The sequence below is a fragment of the Rissa tridactyla genome, chromosome 4, assembly GCF_028500815.1.
Source record: "Rissa tridactyla isolate bRisTri1 chromosome 4, bRisTri1.patW.cur.20221130, whole genome shotgun sequence".
Lineage (NCBI taxonomy): Eukaryota > Metazoa > Chordata > Aves > Charadriiformes > Laridae > Rissa > Rissa tridactyla.
The window spans coordinates 93,580,686-93,599,364 of NC_071469.1; the positions used below are offsets into that span (position 1 = coordinate 93,580,686).

The 18,679-nt window shown below is 40.3% G+C and overlaps 1 protein-coding gene across 6 annotated transcripts in view; it reads left to right on the forward strand.

Annotated features, from left to right (window-relative positions):
- The window catches only part of NFAT5 (nuclear factor of activated T cells 5), a 74,586-nt gene that overhangs the window by 46,258 nt on the left and 9,649 nt on the right, over nt 1–18,679 (forward strand). For 5 of the 6 annotated variants that reach the window (XM_054197620.1, XM_054197625.1, XM_054197624.1 and 2 more), the window contains 8 exons: nt 3,293–3,483; nt 5,472–5,644; nt 9,698–9,832; nt 10,011–10,063; nt 11,149–11,281; nt 11,944–12,021; nt 15,495–15,643; nt 16,154–18,590. In XM_054197620.1, coding sequence (XP_054053595.1) covers nt 3,293–3,483; nt 5,472–5,644; nt 9,698–9,832; nt 10,011–10,063; nt 11,149–11,281; nt 11,944–12,021; nt 15,495–15,643; nt 16,154–18,590 — 3,349 coding nt within the window. The remainder of the gene's footprint in view (nt 1–3,292; nt 3,484–5,471; nt 5,645–9,697; nt 9,833–10,010; nt 10,064–11,148; nt 11,282–11,943; nt 12,022–15,494; nt 15,644–16,153; nt 18,591–18,679) is intronic. The other variant, XM_054197621.1, reaches the window with a different exon arrangement.

Consider the following 18,679-nt stretch of genomic DNA (forward strand, 5'->3'; position numbering starts at 1 on the left):
GTTTCGGTGTCTGTTACAGACTGCCCGACTGAGAAGATAATAGATGATGCTTTCTATAGGTAACTAACAGGAGTCTCCTGCGTACAGAGGAGGAGACTCCTCTCTTACCATGAGAGATTTCAGCCATCTCTCTGTCTGCAAGGACGGCTACATAGTCTGGTGGAAGCCATCGAAGAACTTGAGAACTGTGCTTGTGAAGGTTTCCTAATGCTAATGGTAGGGGGGGTTACCAGGAGTAATACTTTACGTGACTTATGCAGAGGCAAACAGAAGAACTGATGTCAAATATCATCACAAAAGTTGCGGCGACCACAGTATGAATGTGCGGGTGTACACCGAACTGCGTACAGGCCAGCGTTGCACACTCATTGGAATTACGGCAAATGGCATCCTGGTTATATTGGGAGGAGTGTGGCCAGCAGGTCGAGCGAGTAGACCACTGTATTTGTTATCATACAAAGAAGAGGGATAAAAGACATTTCCCTTCATATTTTTTCTTAGTTATGCCACTTTGAGAAAGCAGCAAACCAGTTCTCAATCCCAACTAATTTACCAGGTCCGGTCCACAAAGAAATGTTTGTTTATGATTACAGCCCTTAAATTTGTGCTGACTACTGCTGACAAGGTATAGAAGTATATTTATCTTTAAAGTGTGGTTCAACACTGTTAGAAACATCTCCAACACTTCACTCAGTCCTCCTGAGTAATGTAGAAATCCAGTAAAGTTTCATAAGAAAAGAATCCATTCATATAGTCCTGTTGCTATGGTGATTTAGTGCTCATTTGTGTGAATCTTCTTAATGGGCCTTTGTTCATCTGAACTTCCTTTTAATTCCTTTCCCAGTTAGCCTTTAGCACCCACCAGTGAAAATTCTGTTTGGAAGAGTCTCGTGTTACTGAATTCCTGGAAGCTCAAGCTTGCTTTACCAGTAGGCACACTAATTCATACTCTGCACGTAAAAGTCTGCCAGGGTTCAGCAGACAAAATGAGTCAGTGGATTTTCAGGAAATCTGAGCTCGGGGAAAAAATACATGAAGGACAAGAGGTGGTTCAATTTTTTTTTTGTTTGTTTGTTTTATTTGGGTATTTTGAGGGTGTTTTAAAGATGGGGAAGAATATTGTAAAAAACGTTGCCAGTTCAGTAGAGACCTGGTGCTTGCTCTTCTCTGGCAGCACCTGTGATAGGCAACCATTCAGATGCGTCACTCGTAAGCAGACTGAGGAAGAAAAGCAGGTTCTGTGGCCCTCTAAAGAAAACTGTGTTACGTGATGACTTAGAATTAGAACATCTACAATCAATACGCAACATTAAAATTGTATAAACAAACCTTAGTCAAGTGACTTGTCTGGCAAAAGATAGTTTATCCTGAACGAGAAGAGTCAGCGGAGGTACTCCAGCCGTCAGTAGCAGATTTTCATGGTATCTTGCTAACAGCATTGCAGAGCTGGGGCAGTTACCGTCCAGATGATGAGAGATGCTCTCGCACACCTTTCATATCTTCTAACAAGAGCACCGGGGAAGAAAAGCAGCACCGGTCAGCTGTACTCATGCTGTGTCTAGCCAAGGAGATCTTGGTGACACAAAGAGTGTTCATTTAGCTGTCCGTGTAAAAGAGACTCGGTGGTGGAATATCCGAGTAGCCTTTACTCCCCATTTCCTTTTGACCACCTGGTGAAATTAGGTCTTCTCTTCTATGGTGTTTTCATGGTCTTTTGTTTATTCGTGCTCTCTTGGCTTTTGAGGTCTTTGATAGGAACTCTACCTGTCAGCCTGTGGCTCATACGTGGGAGCCTGTACTAGGCCACCTCCAGAAATCGGATATTCATAGGTTATAATCCACCTGCCTGCTGTGAGATAGTTCCTCCTTTTGGACATGAGGAGCATACTATGATTTTATCAGTATTTGCTGATTTTTATCTTTATATATATATATATTTTTTTTTCCCCCTGAACTAGCTAAGAACTCCAGAACTAAATTTCGAAAGAGATCTTCCGGAGGATTCTGCTCTCATTTGCATCATGTTACTAATAAAGATTGAGCTTTCTTTTCTTCTGGAAGTATTGACTGGGCTTCCAGAAATCCTCTAGCAACAATTATGGCTTAATGAACACATTAAAAATACCCTTTTTTTTTTTTTTTTTTTAAAAATCTCCTAGAATGCTGTGGCAAAGAATTTCCATCTCTGGCCTGGGAATTTGACAGTGATCTAGTGTTTATATGGAGTATTTTTCTTCTATTACCTAAAAAGAATAAGAGAGGTTACTTTGTAATACGATGCCCAGGTTTACTTGAAGACTTCTTTTACTTTTACATCAGAGTATTTTTAGTACGTAGCACCACAGTGGGGTTCTGCTAATAAAAAAAGTGTTAAAAGGACACAAGCCCTTTCATGCCAGTATGTTGATGTTATAAAAACTAACGCATTTTTCACTAATGTGTTCTGGGATAATTATGGCTTGCCCACTGGATTGCAGGAGGGCTGCTAAATCATTACATGAAATGTATGTCTGACCTCCTTTTATTTATTGTTTCAGTGAATCCTAACACTGTTCGTAAACTAAGGGATGTCAAGTTGCCATTTTTAATTTTTATTTTGGTGTCTGAAGGCAAAGTAGGTTTGCATGGTTAGACTATACAATAATTCATCCCGTCCCTCCCTCTGCTTTCCCCCTCATCCTGTTCCGAGTCATGCAGTGGCTTTGCAAGGGTTAGTCAAATTAAGCTGGTTTCACAAAGATTACAAGGTGGGGCTGGCACGATGGTGGGATCCTAGAAGTGTAGCATGCTAATGGATTGATCCTCGGGCAGGTACTGGCCAACAGATTCTCATCAGCTTTGGAACCAGCCCCAGCAAACGTTCCCTTTCTCAGCTGACTGGTAGACGCAGATGCTGCCGGGGAAGGAGTATCCTGGGAAGAGATGGGAAATAGTCACAGCTGGGGCGAGAGTAAGGGGTCATAAGAGACCTGAAAGTTGGAGTTGGGATCATTCTGTGAAGATAGATAGGATTCACGTTGGTGTTTTGTTTTTTTTTTTAAATAAAATATTAATAATAATAATAGTTAAAAAATCATTTCACCTGTTTATTAAATGACTGACTTGTCTTTTAATGGAAGAACAAATGACAGAAGAGAAAAAATACTAGCATTTTGTTTATAAACTAGATGGAAATCTTTTGCTCCTTTTTCCCTTAGGATTCAAATTCAACTGCTGCATAAAATGTTTCCTGTTTTAATTAAGAGGCGTTGCTGGCCAGTTGAAATATTTAGCTTGTGTTGCTCTGTTGCAGCTGGAAGGTCACAACGAGCCAGTGATGCTGCAGGTATTCGTGGGCAATGACTCCGGGCGAGTGAAGCCCCACGGGTTCTACCAGGCCTGCAGAGTTACTGGGAGAAACACTACTCCCTGTAAAGAAGTGGACATAGAGGGAACTACTGTTATTGAGGTCGGACTGGACCCAAGCAACAATATGACACTTGCGTGAGTAGCTTTTTTTTTTTTTTTTCCCCCAAAATATTTTCATTTATTAGCTTGTTTTCAGAAACTGATTTTTCTTTTTTGATTGGATTGGTTGGCAGTTAAAAATCTGAACATCTTGGCACACACCAGGCACTTAGTGAAGCTACATGCATAAGAAAAACTTCTAAATCACATTCTGAGTTTGTGGTTGTGGTACTTAATGCTTAATCTGGTCTTTCCTAACACTTTAGGAAAAGTTACATCAGTTAACTTTGTTACATTAGTTTCATGTTCTGTATATGAACACGAACAATAATGTGCATATTCAAGCATTATGTCAGCTGTAAACTGGTCACTGTTTCTGTTAGTTGTCTTTTAACAAGTACAGAGTTGCTAATCAGAAGAGGGAAGGAGAATATTGGGATCTTGAGGTCCCTTTAGGCCCAGAAGGCTGGGAGTTGAGGATAGTGAGGCTGAACTCTGGCTTTTCTCCTCTCTTCCTTCGCTTGTTCCGTTTCTGTCATTTCCACCAGATAGTCCTTTGTCATGGAAGCCTCCCGCTTTGCTGTCTTGACAGAGCTCGTCTGGTCAAGTATGGGCAACGCTTTGGAGGCACTTTGCAGATGCGTGGAGGCAGTGCATGGCCACTGCTGAGAAGGGATGTGCTCTGTCTGGTGGCAGTAATTAACTGCAGCAGATTGCTGAGCACGTGGCCTCATCTGCCTGTGTGGTTTAGTTGTCCCAAGAAACTTTAGGTAGAAGCTTTTCACATATATCTTAATATATAGGAAGGGAGTGATCTGTCAAAGTATTCTTTTCAGTAGGACGTCTTTTAATGGGCATGTGCTTGAAAGCTGCCACTCGTTACTTAGAAGCTTGTTTTGTTTCAAGAGAAGAAATGTTTCTTCGATTTACAGTGTCCACTTCTCAAGCAGGATAATACAGTTTGCTAATAGGCTGAATCAGTTTGATTTTTTTAATATAAAATATATTCTCATGATAAGTTTGGAAACTTGCCTCTTAGAGAGTAATTTTATAATTGTCCTCAAGTATTAACGTAAAGCCATACAAATACAGAGATACTAGAAAGATGAATTTGAAATTATCTAGGATGAGAAGTTTTGCCTAGGCTATTTTCACAGAAGAGATCTTGATGTCTCAAAAGAAATTTTCCTAGTATTTCTGTGATGTTGTAGCAGCTCTCTATTGATGGTAATGCCAGTGCCACCTTCCGAATCACGCTCTCCCCTCCTCTCTGCTCCCTAGCTGTTTCTTTTTGGCCCTGATGCAGCACAAAAATTTGTTCTACTCAAGTTTAGATATCAGGCGGTCCCTGTACTTCTTGGATATGGGGCCTAAGATCCTGGTAAATTTACAATACTACTCTTCTTAACACATCAGGCTGTGCTTGGGATTTTTTTGTTCGCTTGGTTTTTTTCTTGAAATCATTTTGCATCTAGCATGTCTCTCTGCAAGTTAGCCCTGCATCACTCTCGCCCTGGGCCCGTATGCATTTCCCGTAGGACCACAGTTATGCTATGACGTATCTATCACTTCCAAGTTCCACTGAGCATAAAAAAAATAATATGACTACAGTAAGTTTTCTTCCACTACTGCTTGAAGTGAATGCAGAATATTTCGTAGTAACGATTCTGCGTTACAAACCCAGACCTAGCTCCAGGAATGGAAGAATGAAGATCCGTGATTCTCAATGGAATGCTTACCAGAATTACTTTGTTACGCTGCGTTTCCTGTTTTATTCATGCTGTTTCATGTTCCTTCCTCCCATGATTCGTCATCCACACTATGTAGGCATGAATTGAAAACCAGGCTATACAATGAGAAGGGTCATACAGAGATTTCACGTAAATAAAAAAAATAAATCTAATAATATTTCAGTAATTACTTAAAGAGTTTTGACTTTGTGGCATGTCTAACTAGCTGAAAGATTATTAAAGGTGATGAACTTCCTAAACTCCGTTAAACTCTCCACTGTTTTGTGTTGTTAGGGTTGATTGCGTGGGAATACTGAAGCTGAGAAACGCTGATGTTGAAGCTAGGATAGGGATTGCTGGTTCCAAGAAAAAAAGCACACGTGCTAGGCTGGTATTTCGTGTTAACATCACTCGCAAAGATGGTTCAACTTTGACTCTTCAGACACCTTCTTCCCCAATTTTGTGCAGTAAGTATTGAAATTTAAAGTTGGTATGAGAGAACTCTGGGTTTTAGTGTGATTGCTGTAAAGTGCCTTGGAGGGGTGGAGGAAAAACCCTAATGTTAATCTGTGATTATTTCAGAATTGCTATGGCTAAGATCGCAGGGATTGATTTTTATTTGGAGTGTGGGTTAGTGAAATGACTGACCAGTATTTATTAAATGAATTTTTGCCTTTTAAAGGGTCAGAATTTTTGTCATGATTGCTTTGAACTTATTGTATGACTTTTTTGATACAGGTTTTAATTTCTTCTGTGTCGTCACATTCATCTGTCAGCTTTCAGTGATAGAAGGGACTTCTAGTAAGTTAGTAAGCATGGCTCTTCGCCGTCGTGGTAGTTCGTTGGGCCAGAGGCTGATATCTGTTCTGGTTCAGTGCAAGAATGGAACTTTGCATAGCTATTTATTTAAAATGCTCTGCTTAGCACTGAGCACAGATGGCCGCATTGACTGCTTAGGCTGTACTGAACTACAGGGAGAATGAAATCAGAGGAGGCTGCAGTGCATCGGGGCTGCCTGTGTGTATACCATCCGCAGTGACTTCCAGTTACAGGGAATTCTGCTCGTCTGCCAAAGAGAAGAGATAGGGAAACGTGTTTAATACAGCTGTTGATGGGATTATTGATACTTCGTGAGGAACAAGATGATAGGAAAGCTTTTTCTCCATGCGTGGAACATAGTATGATTACGCAAGCTCCTGTGCGTTTGTGTTGAGCGCTTGCCATTGTATAAAAAGAAGTTATTGTTTTTAGGTTTTTTCTTTTTTCTAAACACTGTCAGTACCTATTGTGTCAGGGCTCCTATTCAACTCGTCAGAAACTGCAGCTTTGTTGCCAGTGAAAGAACAGATTGGAAGAGGAGGTAATTAAAAACATGTGAGCTTCCACATCAGATACCACCATGCGATTCCAGTGCTGCAGGCAGCAGGCGATGGGGCAGATGTGCCACGGAGCCCGTCTCTCCTCCCACTTTTCTGCTCTTGCAGAGAATCCCTCTGTGAGACCTGGGGAGAGCAGGAACTCCGCAGAAACCCTCAAAAGGCTGATAACCAAAGATGTGTCACTGCCGATGCACGGGAGGACTCTCCTCTCCTCAGCTGTCTTCTGTGCTGGAGGCAGCGCTTTGATGTTTGGGGTGCTCTTCCAGGAAGATCTGCTTGAGGTGTTGCCTTCTGTCTTTTTTCTTCCTCCTGACCCTTTTTGGCTAAATCTTTCTTTTTCCAGTGGTGGAATTCTCAGGATTAGGCATTTATGTTGTTGGAAAATAGATAAGTATTTTTGCTAGAAATATGGTTGTCTCTGTAGTGCCATTCCAGTCAGTATAGCATTGTAGTATCTGATATTAATTTTCATATTTAAGAAAACAAATAATTCTATAATATCTCCAAAAGCTATTTCTGTATACATTTTGTTTGTATCATTAACTTACTGGTTAAAGATAAAATTATTTAAATCATAGCAGAAATGGAAATGGAAATCGTGGTGTTTTCTTAAACACATAACAATCCAAAACTTGCTATTGTAAGTAGACGCTGAGAGTCTGACATGTTTTAGGGACTGATTTTAAAATAGGTCTAGATTCTAAAAAAGCCGTATTTGTTGCACTTCTGCTTAGCTTGTTGGTAAGGCAATTCCAGGGTTGGTTTATGAGGGTCCCTTATAGTCTTCATTCTCCGTTTGTTGAATGCCTCCGCTTATATCTGTAACATTAGTAGCTATGTTTTGAGATACGGGCAGTGAATAAAAAGCAGAATATAGAATAGAGGAGTTTGGGCTGGAAGGGACCTTTAAAAGGCCACCTAGTCCAACCCCCTGCCATGAGCAGGGACTTCTTCAACTAGATCCGGTTGCTCAGAGCCCCGTCCAGCCTGGCCTTGAGTGTTTCCAGGGATGGGGCATCTCCCACCTCCCTGGGCAACCTGGGCCAGGGTTTCAATGTATGTTCCAGTGTTCCAGTATATCGGAATGATGACATGCTAAGGGACATGAGAAGAAAAGGAAGAAGGAAAGAGGGAAATAAAAGTAGTCCTTCCGTAAATAAAGTTCTAAAAATAAATACAGTGAAGAGTAATTTGGTTTAGTTTTTAGCAAGCTGGGTTTTGGTGAGTTGATAAGAAAGTCTTCCTAATTGTGTAAATTGCTAAGAGATTCCTAGCAATTTTATAGCATCTCCATTGCTGGAAGTCTAAAACAAAGAAACAAAATGCTCAGTTTAGACTCGTGTCTTTGAGGAATGATGTGGGTAAAACTGATCATGATGGAAAGGTTGGGAGGGGAATTTTTGAGGTTCTTTCCAGACTTGTTTTTCTGGATTCTCTTTTCTGCGGTCTTAACTTTCTCTGAAGTTACAGTGACTTGCAGTAGACCTCAGCCAACCCAGTAATGCTGGTACATATATACTGGCTGGTCAGCATGGCATAGAATTTTTAAGTTATTTGTTTATATAAATCATCTCCTCCAGCACATTACATCTGGTTTGTTTGGTACATACATTATATTACAGATGTGTACTCTACCTTCTCATAACAGGGTTTACATTTTCATTCACCAGAGCCTGTTTTGTTGTGTTTTATAACTAACATTGTTGTCAAAGTTTCAGTAGTGTTCCTGAAACCACAGGAGAGACATTAAGTAGATGCAGGCTCTTTAGTGGAGGTGTACGATTTAAATAGGCTTTGATAACTTGTTAGCGAACCGAAATCCGGTTACTCTTTTTAGACGTTCATGTGCCTTGAGCATATTTAGTAGTTGCGTAATGGTTGCCTAGGAACCCACTGCAACAGTTGTAGAAAAATCCTTTCTGAAAGGTCATTAAATAATTTGGAGTGTTGCAGTATGTATGTTGTTCTACGTAGTAAGCCCAGAGAATGCTGTTATTAAACACTACAAGTGAGCCACGTCAGTGCAACGCGCAAGGACAAGCGCATGCCACTAGGATTTTATGGTGAATAGAAAAGGTGTTTGAGAAACCTTTGTTGGAAACTGGAATTATTTTATATCGTATTAAATGTGACAAACTCAAAAGACATTATTTTAAAATGTATATGTGTATGTATTTATATTGTCTGTGGGAATCATTTTCATTTAACACGTATGGTCTTAGTTGATTTATGGTCTAAGAAGCATAGAAATAGTTTGCAGCAAAGACAATTTGCAATAATGTTATGTAAATCGTCATCTGAACCAGTGGCTGAGAGGCAGAGGTTTCCAGGGTGTGTATCTGGAAGCCACGGTCTCTTTGCTAGTTTATAGGATATAAATTGCTATAATCCCCAACTACAGAGAGGCCATTCCTGGAAGGATTTGTATTCGCTGATGTATATGGGTATAGAAAGTCATAGAAATGGGTATATGGGTATAGAAAGTTGGAAGGGACCTTAAAGATCATCTAGTTGCAACCCCCCAGCCATGGGCAGGGGCACCTCCCCCTAGACCAGGCTGCTCAAAAGCCCTGCGTTAGTTCTTGCACCAGCCAGAAAGCTACATCATGTAAAAAAACCTGTGAAAAAACAGGTAATATGGGAATTACTACTTCTACCCTTTTGCATAGCAGACCAAAATAAGCTTCATAAAAACGTCCTTTTAGCTTAAGGATGGATTTGAAGTGTGCTTCAGCTGTATCTAAGGGCTGATGCATTTGTTTATCGCGCTCTGTGCCAGGAAATTACAGAACCAAATTTTCTTCTCTTCTGAACAGCTCAGACACTGAAAGTTTTGTTTTGAAGATTTAATAAATGCAGGAGAAAAGGGAAAATATTACTGAATCGTTTACCTAAGTGTGATTTTTATGAGGTCATTGCATTTAGTGAGGAAATAATAGAAACAGTTACCTTCTGAAAAGTTTTGTCATGAATGATAGAATAAAGAAAGAAGATCAGGAATTATTTTGTTCTTTCCTTTATAATCATAGGATGGTTTGGGTTGGAAGGGATCTTAAAGATCCTCTAATTCCAACCCAAAAGCTTTTCGGTTTAGATGTTGATATCTTCTTGATTTCAAACTATGTGTTTTTTCAATTGCAGCTCAACCAGCAGGAGTTCCGGAGATCCTAAAGAAAAGTCTGCACAGTTGTTCGGTGAAGGGCGAAGAGGAGGTTTTTCTGATTGGCAAGAACTTTCTAAAGGGAACAAAAGTGATTTTCCAAGAGAACGTTTCTGGTTAGTGTGAAAGCAATAATGGCTTGGGGTGCTGAAGAGAACGTATTTGGGTTTAGGTTGGTTGATAAGGTTTCGTTGTAGAGAACAAACAGGGAAGCAGAATCAAAGGCACTAAAATAAATTGCTTTATTGCTTTATATGGATGTGCGATAAATTATGCTTTTTAACTTCCATCTAGATGAGAATTCTTGGAAGGCAGAAGCCGAAATAGACATGGAATTATTTCATCAGGTACTTCTGTATTTTTATTATTATTACCAAAAAAAGACTCGGACTCTGTTTCCAAAGAAAAATCGAATAAGCCTTTCCCTCTTCCTGTGCATTTCTAGAAATAATATTCCTTCAAGTAAGTTCTTTAGTGAGTCTGGTAGAATATCATTGTTTTGGGTTTACACAAGTATAATTGTTCAATTTCTAATTGAGAACTTAGATGCCATGGTAGGTGCGTGGTATCTGACCTTGGTGAGCAAGTCTTTGCCCTTGCATACACTGTAATTAAAAGCCCTAATACAGTTTTCCAGTAGCTTTCCTAAGGACACGTTAGATTACAACTGAGTGGAAGAATATGATGTCTGTCGTCTATGCCATAGTCTTTATACTTGGATGAATTTCTGTTCCGCTTTGAAATGTTGTCCAAAATATTTGTTTTTTATTTTTGACACAACTAAGTGTCTTTAAGGACTGCTGGACTGAAACTAGAGAAGTTTAGATGTAGGTGATGTCTGACAAACGTCATCTTGCTCCCACCTCTGAAGGCAGTATTCCATCATGCACTGGGAGAAATGGTTTCTCACTTCTAGCGGGATAGACAGTTGGGGAGTAGACAGATCGCTCGCCGCGAATACTGTTGATAAATGATTGCAAGCCTATTTTTTGATGTCTGCTCAGTCTTAAATCTGCTTAAGTGTAACATGAAACTGCATCCTCCTCCTGTGCACACTGAATACGAAGATCTGATTCAGCGGAACAGTGAAGCCTCTGAGTCCAGCAGCATTTGATGGCAAACTGACTGCAGTTTAGTAAGGCTTGTTAGGCATAAGCTTATGTTTAAAGTACTGGACTTTATATGTCTTTCCTTTCTTCGCCTTCAATCAAAGCTGTCAGTTGCCAGTGAGCATCATTTAGGCAGATTACTCAAATCTCTCTTCTAGCACAATGTAGTTGCTGAAATTATGTTTACTCAGTGTCTTTGCTTTTTATGGTATTTTATCAGTCTGTTTCTTTCTTTTGATGGATGTAAATACAAATAAGGTCAGTAGTAATGAAGTAAGGTTTCTAATATTTATTATTATTATTATTACTATTTTGTATTGCAGAATCACCTTATTGTGAAGGTGCCACCATATCATGACCAGCAAATAACCTCAGCTGTTTCTGTGGGAATATATGTGGTGACCAATGCTGGAAGATCGCACGATGTGCAACCATTTACGTACACTCCAGATACATGTAAGTAAAATAGAGAACTGAGGGGAGGAATGGACAGTTTTACCTGCTAAGCATCCCATTTCTGTTTTGATAATATTTAGTCCGTACAGCAGAAATGTTAAATAATGTGCATCTTTTCAAACTCCTCTTGCTGGTGAGGTTTGCTATGTTAAATGATAAAATCTAAAGGCTTGGGTTTTCTCATTTATTTGGCAAGAAGCTCAAATTTCAGCTTCGTGTAGACAGCTGTTCTTATAAAATAGCATCCATTTCTAGTATAATTTGTCTAAAATCTAGTTTAAATCTAGTTTAAAATGAAGCTGAGCAGGAAAAAAAGTAGACATACTGCATAGAGCGCACCAAATATAACCAAAAAATAGCATCAAGCTTTATCCTAAGGAATGTTGACGTTTGACCATATAATGTATTTTTATTTATCTATATTACAATACACAGTGCAGTTGCTGACTGGCTCTTTTATTTCTGGAAGTGGAAATGGTATTGTGGGCACTCTGATCAGTGGTGCATTCACAGACACAAACAACGTTTATGTACAATTCAGAATGTTTCTCTGGGTTTCAAAGAACCTTAATTTCTTTAAGTAACTGTTTTGGTTTGCTTTGTTTTTTTGCTTGCTTGTTGTTTTAACATAAGGAAGTTTTCAATGTGTTTTGTCTCAACAGCTGGTACTCTGAATGTTAAAGTGAAGAAGGAAATCTCCAGCCCAGCCCAACATTGTTCTTTTGAAGAGGCTATAAAAGGTACTAAATTGATTCTTATCATTGCTGTTAATAATTTAACTATAAATTCCTACCCAAATTTGGAGTTATGAATCAGACATCCTGTGACGATAAGTCTGTGCTTATAAAATCTGCCTTATTCTTACAGTGAGGTTTCTTTTCTGATTCTGAATATTTTACTGTCTTAACTGTAGTCCGTTAAGTATATTTTCACGTGAGCTAGTCTAGAACAAAAACTTCGCAAAAAAAAAATAATATATATAAATAAATAGTCTGTTCTCATGCCTCAGGCCCTGCAGTCTAATCTTCATTTAATATGCTTGCAAGGGAAGAAGAAAGAGAAAGAAGCCTAAGATGGCAGTTAATACAGATGATTTAGAAACTGTGTAGTGTTAATTTCAGCAAAAACACACATAAAGGTGGTGGTGGGGTAAGAACTGAGTACTGAAAAACACGAAGGTGCCAACTCGGTATTTTTCAGAAGCTTCCAGTGGTTTTATGAGACTGCTTTCAGGGGGTCTAGTTAAGAATGCTAATTCCGGCAGTTTCAGCTTCTTCTGGCAGTTTCAACTTATTCCCTTCAGTGAGGTGTTTTGGGTTTGGGGTTTTTTTTCTGACCATTCTGCCCACGCAAACTTTGTCGCTTTGTTCTGAGGGTCCAAGTTCTAAGTATGCCTGGTTTTCAAGTGTGAAGTGAATTGATCCTTCTGATATTGAAATAAAGTAGAGGAAGGAAATGTTTTTTAGTTGATTGTTAAAACTATGGTAGTGTACAAAGCTTAATGGAAATTTCCATAGCTGGCGCTGGAGAAAGCAGGTTGAAAGGTAAGCAAATTAACAATGTGATCACAAGTTTGATAGGAATCCATAGCTTCAGGTTAAAATCGTGAAGCTCGTGTTTGAAGTTAATAGCTTGGTCTTGGCAGGGGATATATTTACAAGTTGACTTTACAACTTGTTAGGGAGGATAATACAAGATATGATGAGTTTAAACCTGCAGAGAATATTTGGGGGAGAAATATGCAAAAATCTTTAGGGCAATGAAACAAGCTGATAAAAGGACTGGTAAGACTTCTAGTAGCAAGGTTAAAAAGATGAGGAAAATAATAACTGAGGCATCAGGCCAAGCCTGGCATCCATGTAGTCTCGTTGGAGTTCCCTTAACTAAGGGAACGTACCAACTGCTTCAGGAGAACATCTGCTGTGCATAAGAAAACAATGTGCTACTTCTGTGGCTTTATGTCCTCCATTTAATTTATGTGATAAGTCTTAATTTACGTTCTCGTGTGGCGTTTCTGCTAGCCGGCTCTTTTTTGACAGTTTATTCCCGTACCTATTCTACTCTGGGTTGATCATGAACCAGAGGTCAGGCAATTTTGTCTGCGTTACGTACTTTGTCTCTGCGTATGTCCCAGCCCATCCTTCCTTGTGGTTCTGAGATGACAAAGACCAGGTGGGGATCCAGTGGGCTGCCGCTTCCTTCCTGCTTCCTTTCATGGGGAGCAAAATCCTAGAATTCATAATTTCTTCAGTGCCATCGTTTCCAGCAGCCCTGGCCAAATAGAGTAAGCGGTTGTTGCCAGGGTCACGTACAGTTATGTACTGAGCCACAGGGCCTCTCTCTTCCTATCACAGGCAATTTGAATCTTTGTCTCGGGTATCTGTGAATATTCCTTAAAATAATTCCTACTGCAACATCTGCATATGTAAAAAACCAAAACGTGGCTTCCCAAAGCCATTGCAGGTGCTTAGCTGTAACATTTCAAGAGACTGCAGATTTGACGGACCTCAATGACAAGTTACATTTCAAGACAAGAAATTTAAAATTCTAAGCTGTTCTCTAAAACTTGGGGAAGATGGAGGTACAGGGACAACCACGCAGTCCAGGTCTTTGCCTTCTAGCATTGAAGTGGTGCCGGAGCATTGGTTTTAAGTGGTTAATGATGGTTTCAGTTTCCGGCTTTGGGAGAAAAGGGAAAAAGGGTGTGTATGCCTTGATAAGATGGTAACTACTCAGAAGTTCTAAACTTCAGTGTATTACAAAAACATAGTAAAAGACCAAACCCAACCATGTTTCTCTGCTTTTGAAACTTCTTTTTCATTATTAATCTCAGGGTGTTTTTTATTCTTCCAACCAAATATGTCACTATGAACGAACATACCATTGCTACAATGCAATCCGTATGCCATTGGGATTTTTTTAAATTACTTAATTTTTTTTTTGGTTGTTCCCAATGAACACAACACGATTAAACACATAGAAGAGAAAAGCGTTTAAATTGTGACTTACGGTATAGAGAAATACTGACTGCTGTCCTTAAATGCACTGTGTGACTAGCTGTCCTGAAATAGATGTATTTTAGAGTAGTCGCACTCAAATCGCGTTCCCTGCCAGCAGCACAGCCCCACGCGGCAGGTCACGGGGCTCCTGGAGCCACCCCAAACCTGTGCGTTCAAAGAAGGAGGGAAAGAGTTTATTTGGGTATATTGACAACTGTTGCCATACTGACGGCTGAGGGTTTATTGCTGAAGACAGAAAATAACATTTCAGGAGAGTGTGTTTGGTTTTGCATAGAATAACACACAAGGACCGTTACTGAGGACATGGCATACTGTTGATAGAAATTGCAGAAATTTTACTGCCATGTTATTGCAAGATTTAAATGTGTTTAAAACATAGAGATCCGTTGCTTTATGTTGAAGATTAAGTCTTTAATTTACTTAAAAGTACTTACAGAACTATATTTTTTACAGGCTTTCCCATTGGTTTGTTTTAAGCTCCAATTTCAGCAGTATTTGAAATCAAGAAATTTAATTTTATTTACAGCAAAGAGCTCAGATAGCTTATGTAATATTTTTTATGTGGTTCAGGACAAATATAAAACTAAAAAGATCTAATTCATTTTAAGAAGCCACCTTCCTACTTAGAAAAAAATAGAAAATTAGAGACTGCAAAGGCAAAATAACTTGTTCTTCCTACAGAGCTGGTATGCAGATTTATCAAGTTCTTACTAGATTAGTCCTTTAAAAGAATAAAAATACAGTCTGAGTGCTTTGAGCACTCTGTTCACGTGATTATCTTGAAAACAGACATTTTTCAAAATGAGATAGAGAAGTTGTACAGTTAAAGTGCAGTAAAGTTTAAAATCTGCTAATTTGTGGAAAGATGTCTTAAGCTTTTATGTTTGTTGATTAAGCAGTTGGTGAATGGCTGTCCTGGTCTAGAAAGATACAAAACGAAAGAAAAACAAAACCGTGGCATTGGTGTTAATCTTAAAGATAAACTTTGAAGGTTTCAGTTTTTTCTAGGATTATTTGACATATTCAAATGATTGCAATGGCCTCTCTGCGTGTTACCGTCTGATATGAGAATGAGAGCTCTTAGGTAGGGCTGAAAAGTAAGATGGGAAGCTGGCCACCACTGGAAACCCACTCTTCGTATAGTGAATGTTAACATTTCATTGCCCTCCTTTTATTGTTGTTTGTGATTGCAGCAGTGAAGGCCACTGGTTGTAACCTGGAGAAGGTAAACATTCTTCCTAGTGCCTTGATAACTCCACTCATGCCAAGCAGTATGATTAAGAATGAAGATGTGGCTCCAATGGAAGTAAGTGCAGAGAAGAGATCTCCCCCTGTCTTCAAGGTAAGTTTGATTGCGATCTGAAGACAGTAGCTTTAATAGTTTTAGTGACATCTACCCGTCAGTCCATGTTCTAACAGTGGAGAGGGGTAACACACAGGGAAAATGTCACGTCTGAGATGGGTCTGGGCAAAACATGATCACGGAGCATGATTGAAATAATAGACAATTGCCTTTGAAAGTAACTTCTCTTGTTCCCACATTCAAACAGATTGATTGGTTAGTGAAACTAAGATATTTTTTTTTCCCCTGTGACACAGAAATAGTAAATTTCTGTAAGAATATTATTTTAATCACCTCCTAGCATTGCTTTCATTAAATTGTATCTCGACTCCTTCCTTGAAGTAGCATTTCCACTTCTAGTCACTTGCTCGCTTGGTTGGTTGTGTATGGAGAGATACATAGCCATCAAATCTTACGTCTGATCGTTCCTGAGCACGGTGGGTTGGTGGAAATTTTGTAAGCACAACCTGAGTAAGCTTAATGAATTGCTCAACGTATTGCTCTTTTCAGGCTTCAAGTGTGGTTGGACCAACTCAACAAACATTGGACAACAGTATGTCCAGCATATCAACTTCTGCTTCCCATTTACCTTCTGAAAATGAAAACCAGCAACAAATACAGCCGAAGGTGTTTAATCCAGAGTCACTAACTACTATCCAAACACAGGACATTTCCCAGCCTGGTAGCTTTTCAGCGGTCTCTACTCCGGGTCAGCTGCAGAACAGTGATGCATTACTGCAGCAAGCTGCACAGTTCCAAACAAGAGATTCCCAAACCAGGGAGGTCTTGCAATCGGATGGCACAGTAGTCACTTTGTCACAATTAACTGATGCATCACAACAACAACAGTCTACGCTCTCAGAACCAGCACAGGCGTTGCAGCAACAGATTTCATCAAGTATTTTCTCATCAGCAAGCGGCGTGAGTCAGTTACAGAACACTATACAGCAACTGCAAGCTGGAAATTTTCCGACTAACACTGCCACGGGCAGCAATAGAAACGTTGACTTGGTGCAGCAGGTATTGGAAGCTCAGCAGCAGTTATCTTCTGTTTTATTTTCTGGTTCAGACAGCAGTGAGGATGTTCAAGATCAGCTAAACGCAGATATCTTTCAGCAAGTTAGCCAGATACAAAATAGTGTCAGTTCTGGGATATTTTCCTCATCAGACACAGCTGTCCATTCCAGACCAGAGAACCTTTTGCCTGGACGAGCTGAAAATGTTCACTCACAGCCTGAAAATGCATTGTCCAATCAACAGCAACAACAGCAGCAGCAGCAGCAGCAGGCGATGGAGACTTCTGCAGCAATGGTGATAGGCATCCAACAAAACATTTGCCAAGCTGCAACACAGATGCAGTCCGATTTGTTCTCTTCAACAACTTCAGGGAACGGAGCCCTCCAGCAGTCACCTGTTTACCAGCAGGCTTCTCACATAATGAGTGGGTTATCAACAAGCGAAGACATGCAAATGCAGTGTGAATTATTCTCTTCATCTCCTGGTGTTTCTGGAAGTGAGACCACTCCTACTGCTCAGCAGCAGGTCTCCAACAACGGACCGACTATGTTTCAGGCATCAAATTCTGCAGATGGAGAAGAAGCTTCAGGTCAGGGTAAACAGATGCAAAGTACCGTATTTCAGACCATGGTTCAAATGCAGCACAGTGGAGAAAGTCAATCTCAAGTTAATCTCTTTTCATCTACCAAAAACATGATGACTGTTCAAGCAAGTGGAACTCAACAACAAGGAGGTGGTCTGTTCCAGCAAGGCGGAGAAATCATGTCTATTCAGTCGGGAAGCTTCATGCAGCAGTCTCCACATTCACAAGCTCAGCTTTTTCACTCGCAGAATCCTATTGGTGATGCTCAAAATATATCACAGGAAGCACAAGGCTCCATTTTTCGCAGTCCGAATTCCATTGTCCACAACCAGACCAGTACTAATTCCTCAGATCAATTGCAGCCTCCAATGTTCCACTCGCAGAACACCATGAGTGTATTACAGAGCTCTTCAGTTCCTCAAGACCAGCAGTCTGCTAACATGTTCCTTTCCCAGAGTTCAATGAACAACCCTGCAACTCAGGAAGAACAGATGTCGTTCTTTACAAGCGCAAATTCCATTTCTCCTCTTCAGACAGCAGCAAACACTGAACAGCAGACTTCTTTCCCACAGCAGACGCAGATATCTCACATCCAGAGTTCTATGCTTCCCCAAGAACAGCCCCAGACTCAGCCTGCTCAGCAAGGTTTGTTCCAGTCTCAAGTGTCATTAGGCTCCATCCAGTCCAGTTCAATTCCCCAGAACCAACAAGGAGCCATCTTCCAGCCTCAGCATTCGATAGTTGCTATGCAGAGCAGCCCTCCGTCTCAAGAACAGCAGCAGCAGCAACAGCAGAACATGATGTTCAGTAATCAAAACACAATGAGTACAATTGCGTCTCAAAAGCAGAACATGATTTTCAATCCAAATCAAAACCCAGTTACCAATCAGGAGCAACAAGGCCAGTCCATTTTTCATCCCCAGACTAACATGGCATCAATGAACCAGGAGCAGCAGCCCATGCAATTCCAGAGTCAGACTACAGTGTCTTCTCTTCAGAATCCTGGATCCAACCAGGCTGAAGCACAGCAGCCAGCCATCTTCCATAACTCACCCCAGATTCAGTTGGTCCAAGGGTCACCAAGTTCTCAAGAGCAACAAGTCACCCTCTTCATCTCTTCAGCTTCCATGTCTGCCTTGCAGAATACGATGAGCCAGCAAGAGCTGCAGCAGTCCCCGCTGTACTCTTCTCAAAACAGCATGGCGGGAATGCAAGGAACTGCTTCTCCTCCACAGCAACAGGCTTCTTTATTTCACAACACAGCAGGAGGTGCTATCAACCAGCTGCAGAATTCTCCTGCCTCATCTCAGCAAACATCAGGAATATTCCTGTTCGGCATTCAAAACAGTAAGTGGTAGATGCCCGATTCTGAGTTTACAGTTTAGAAGAGCTACTAGTTGGACTCTACAAGACGATGATTGTTCAGTTCAGCGATA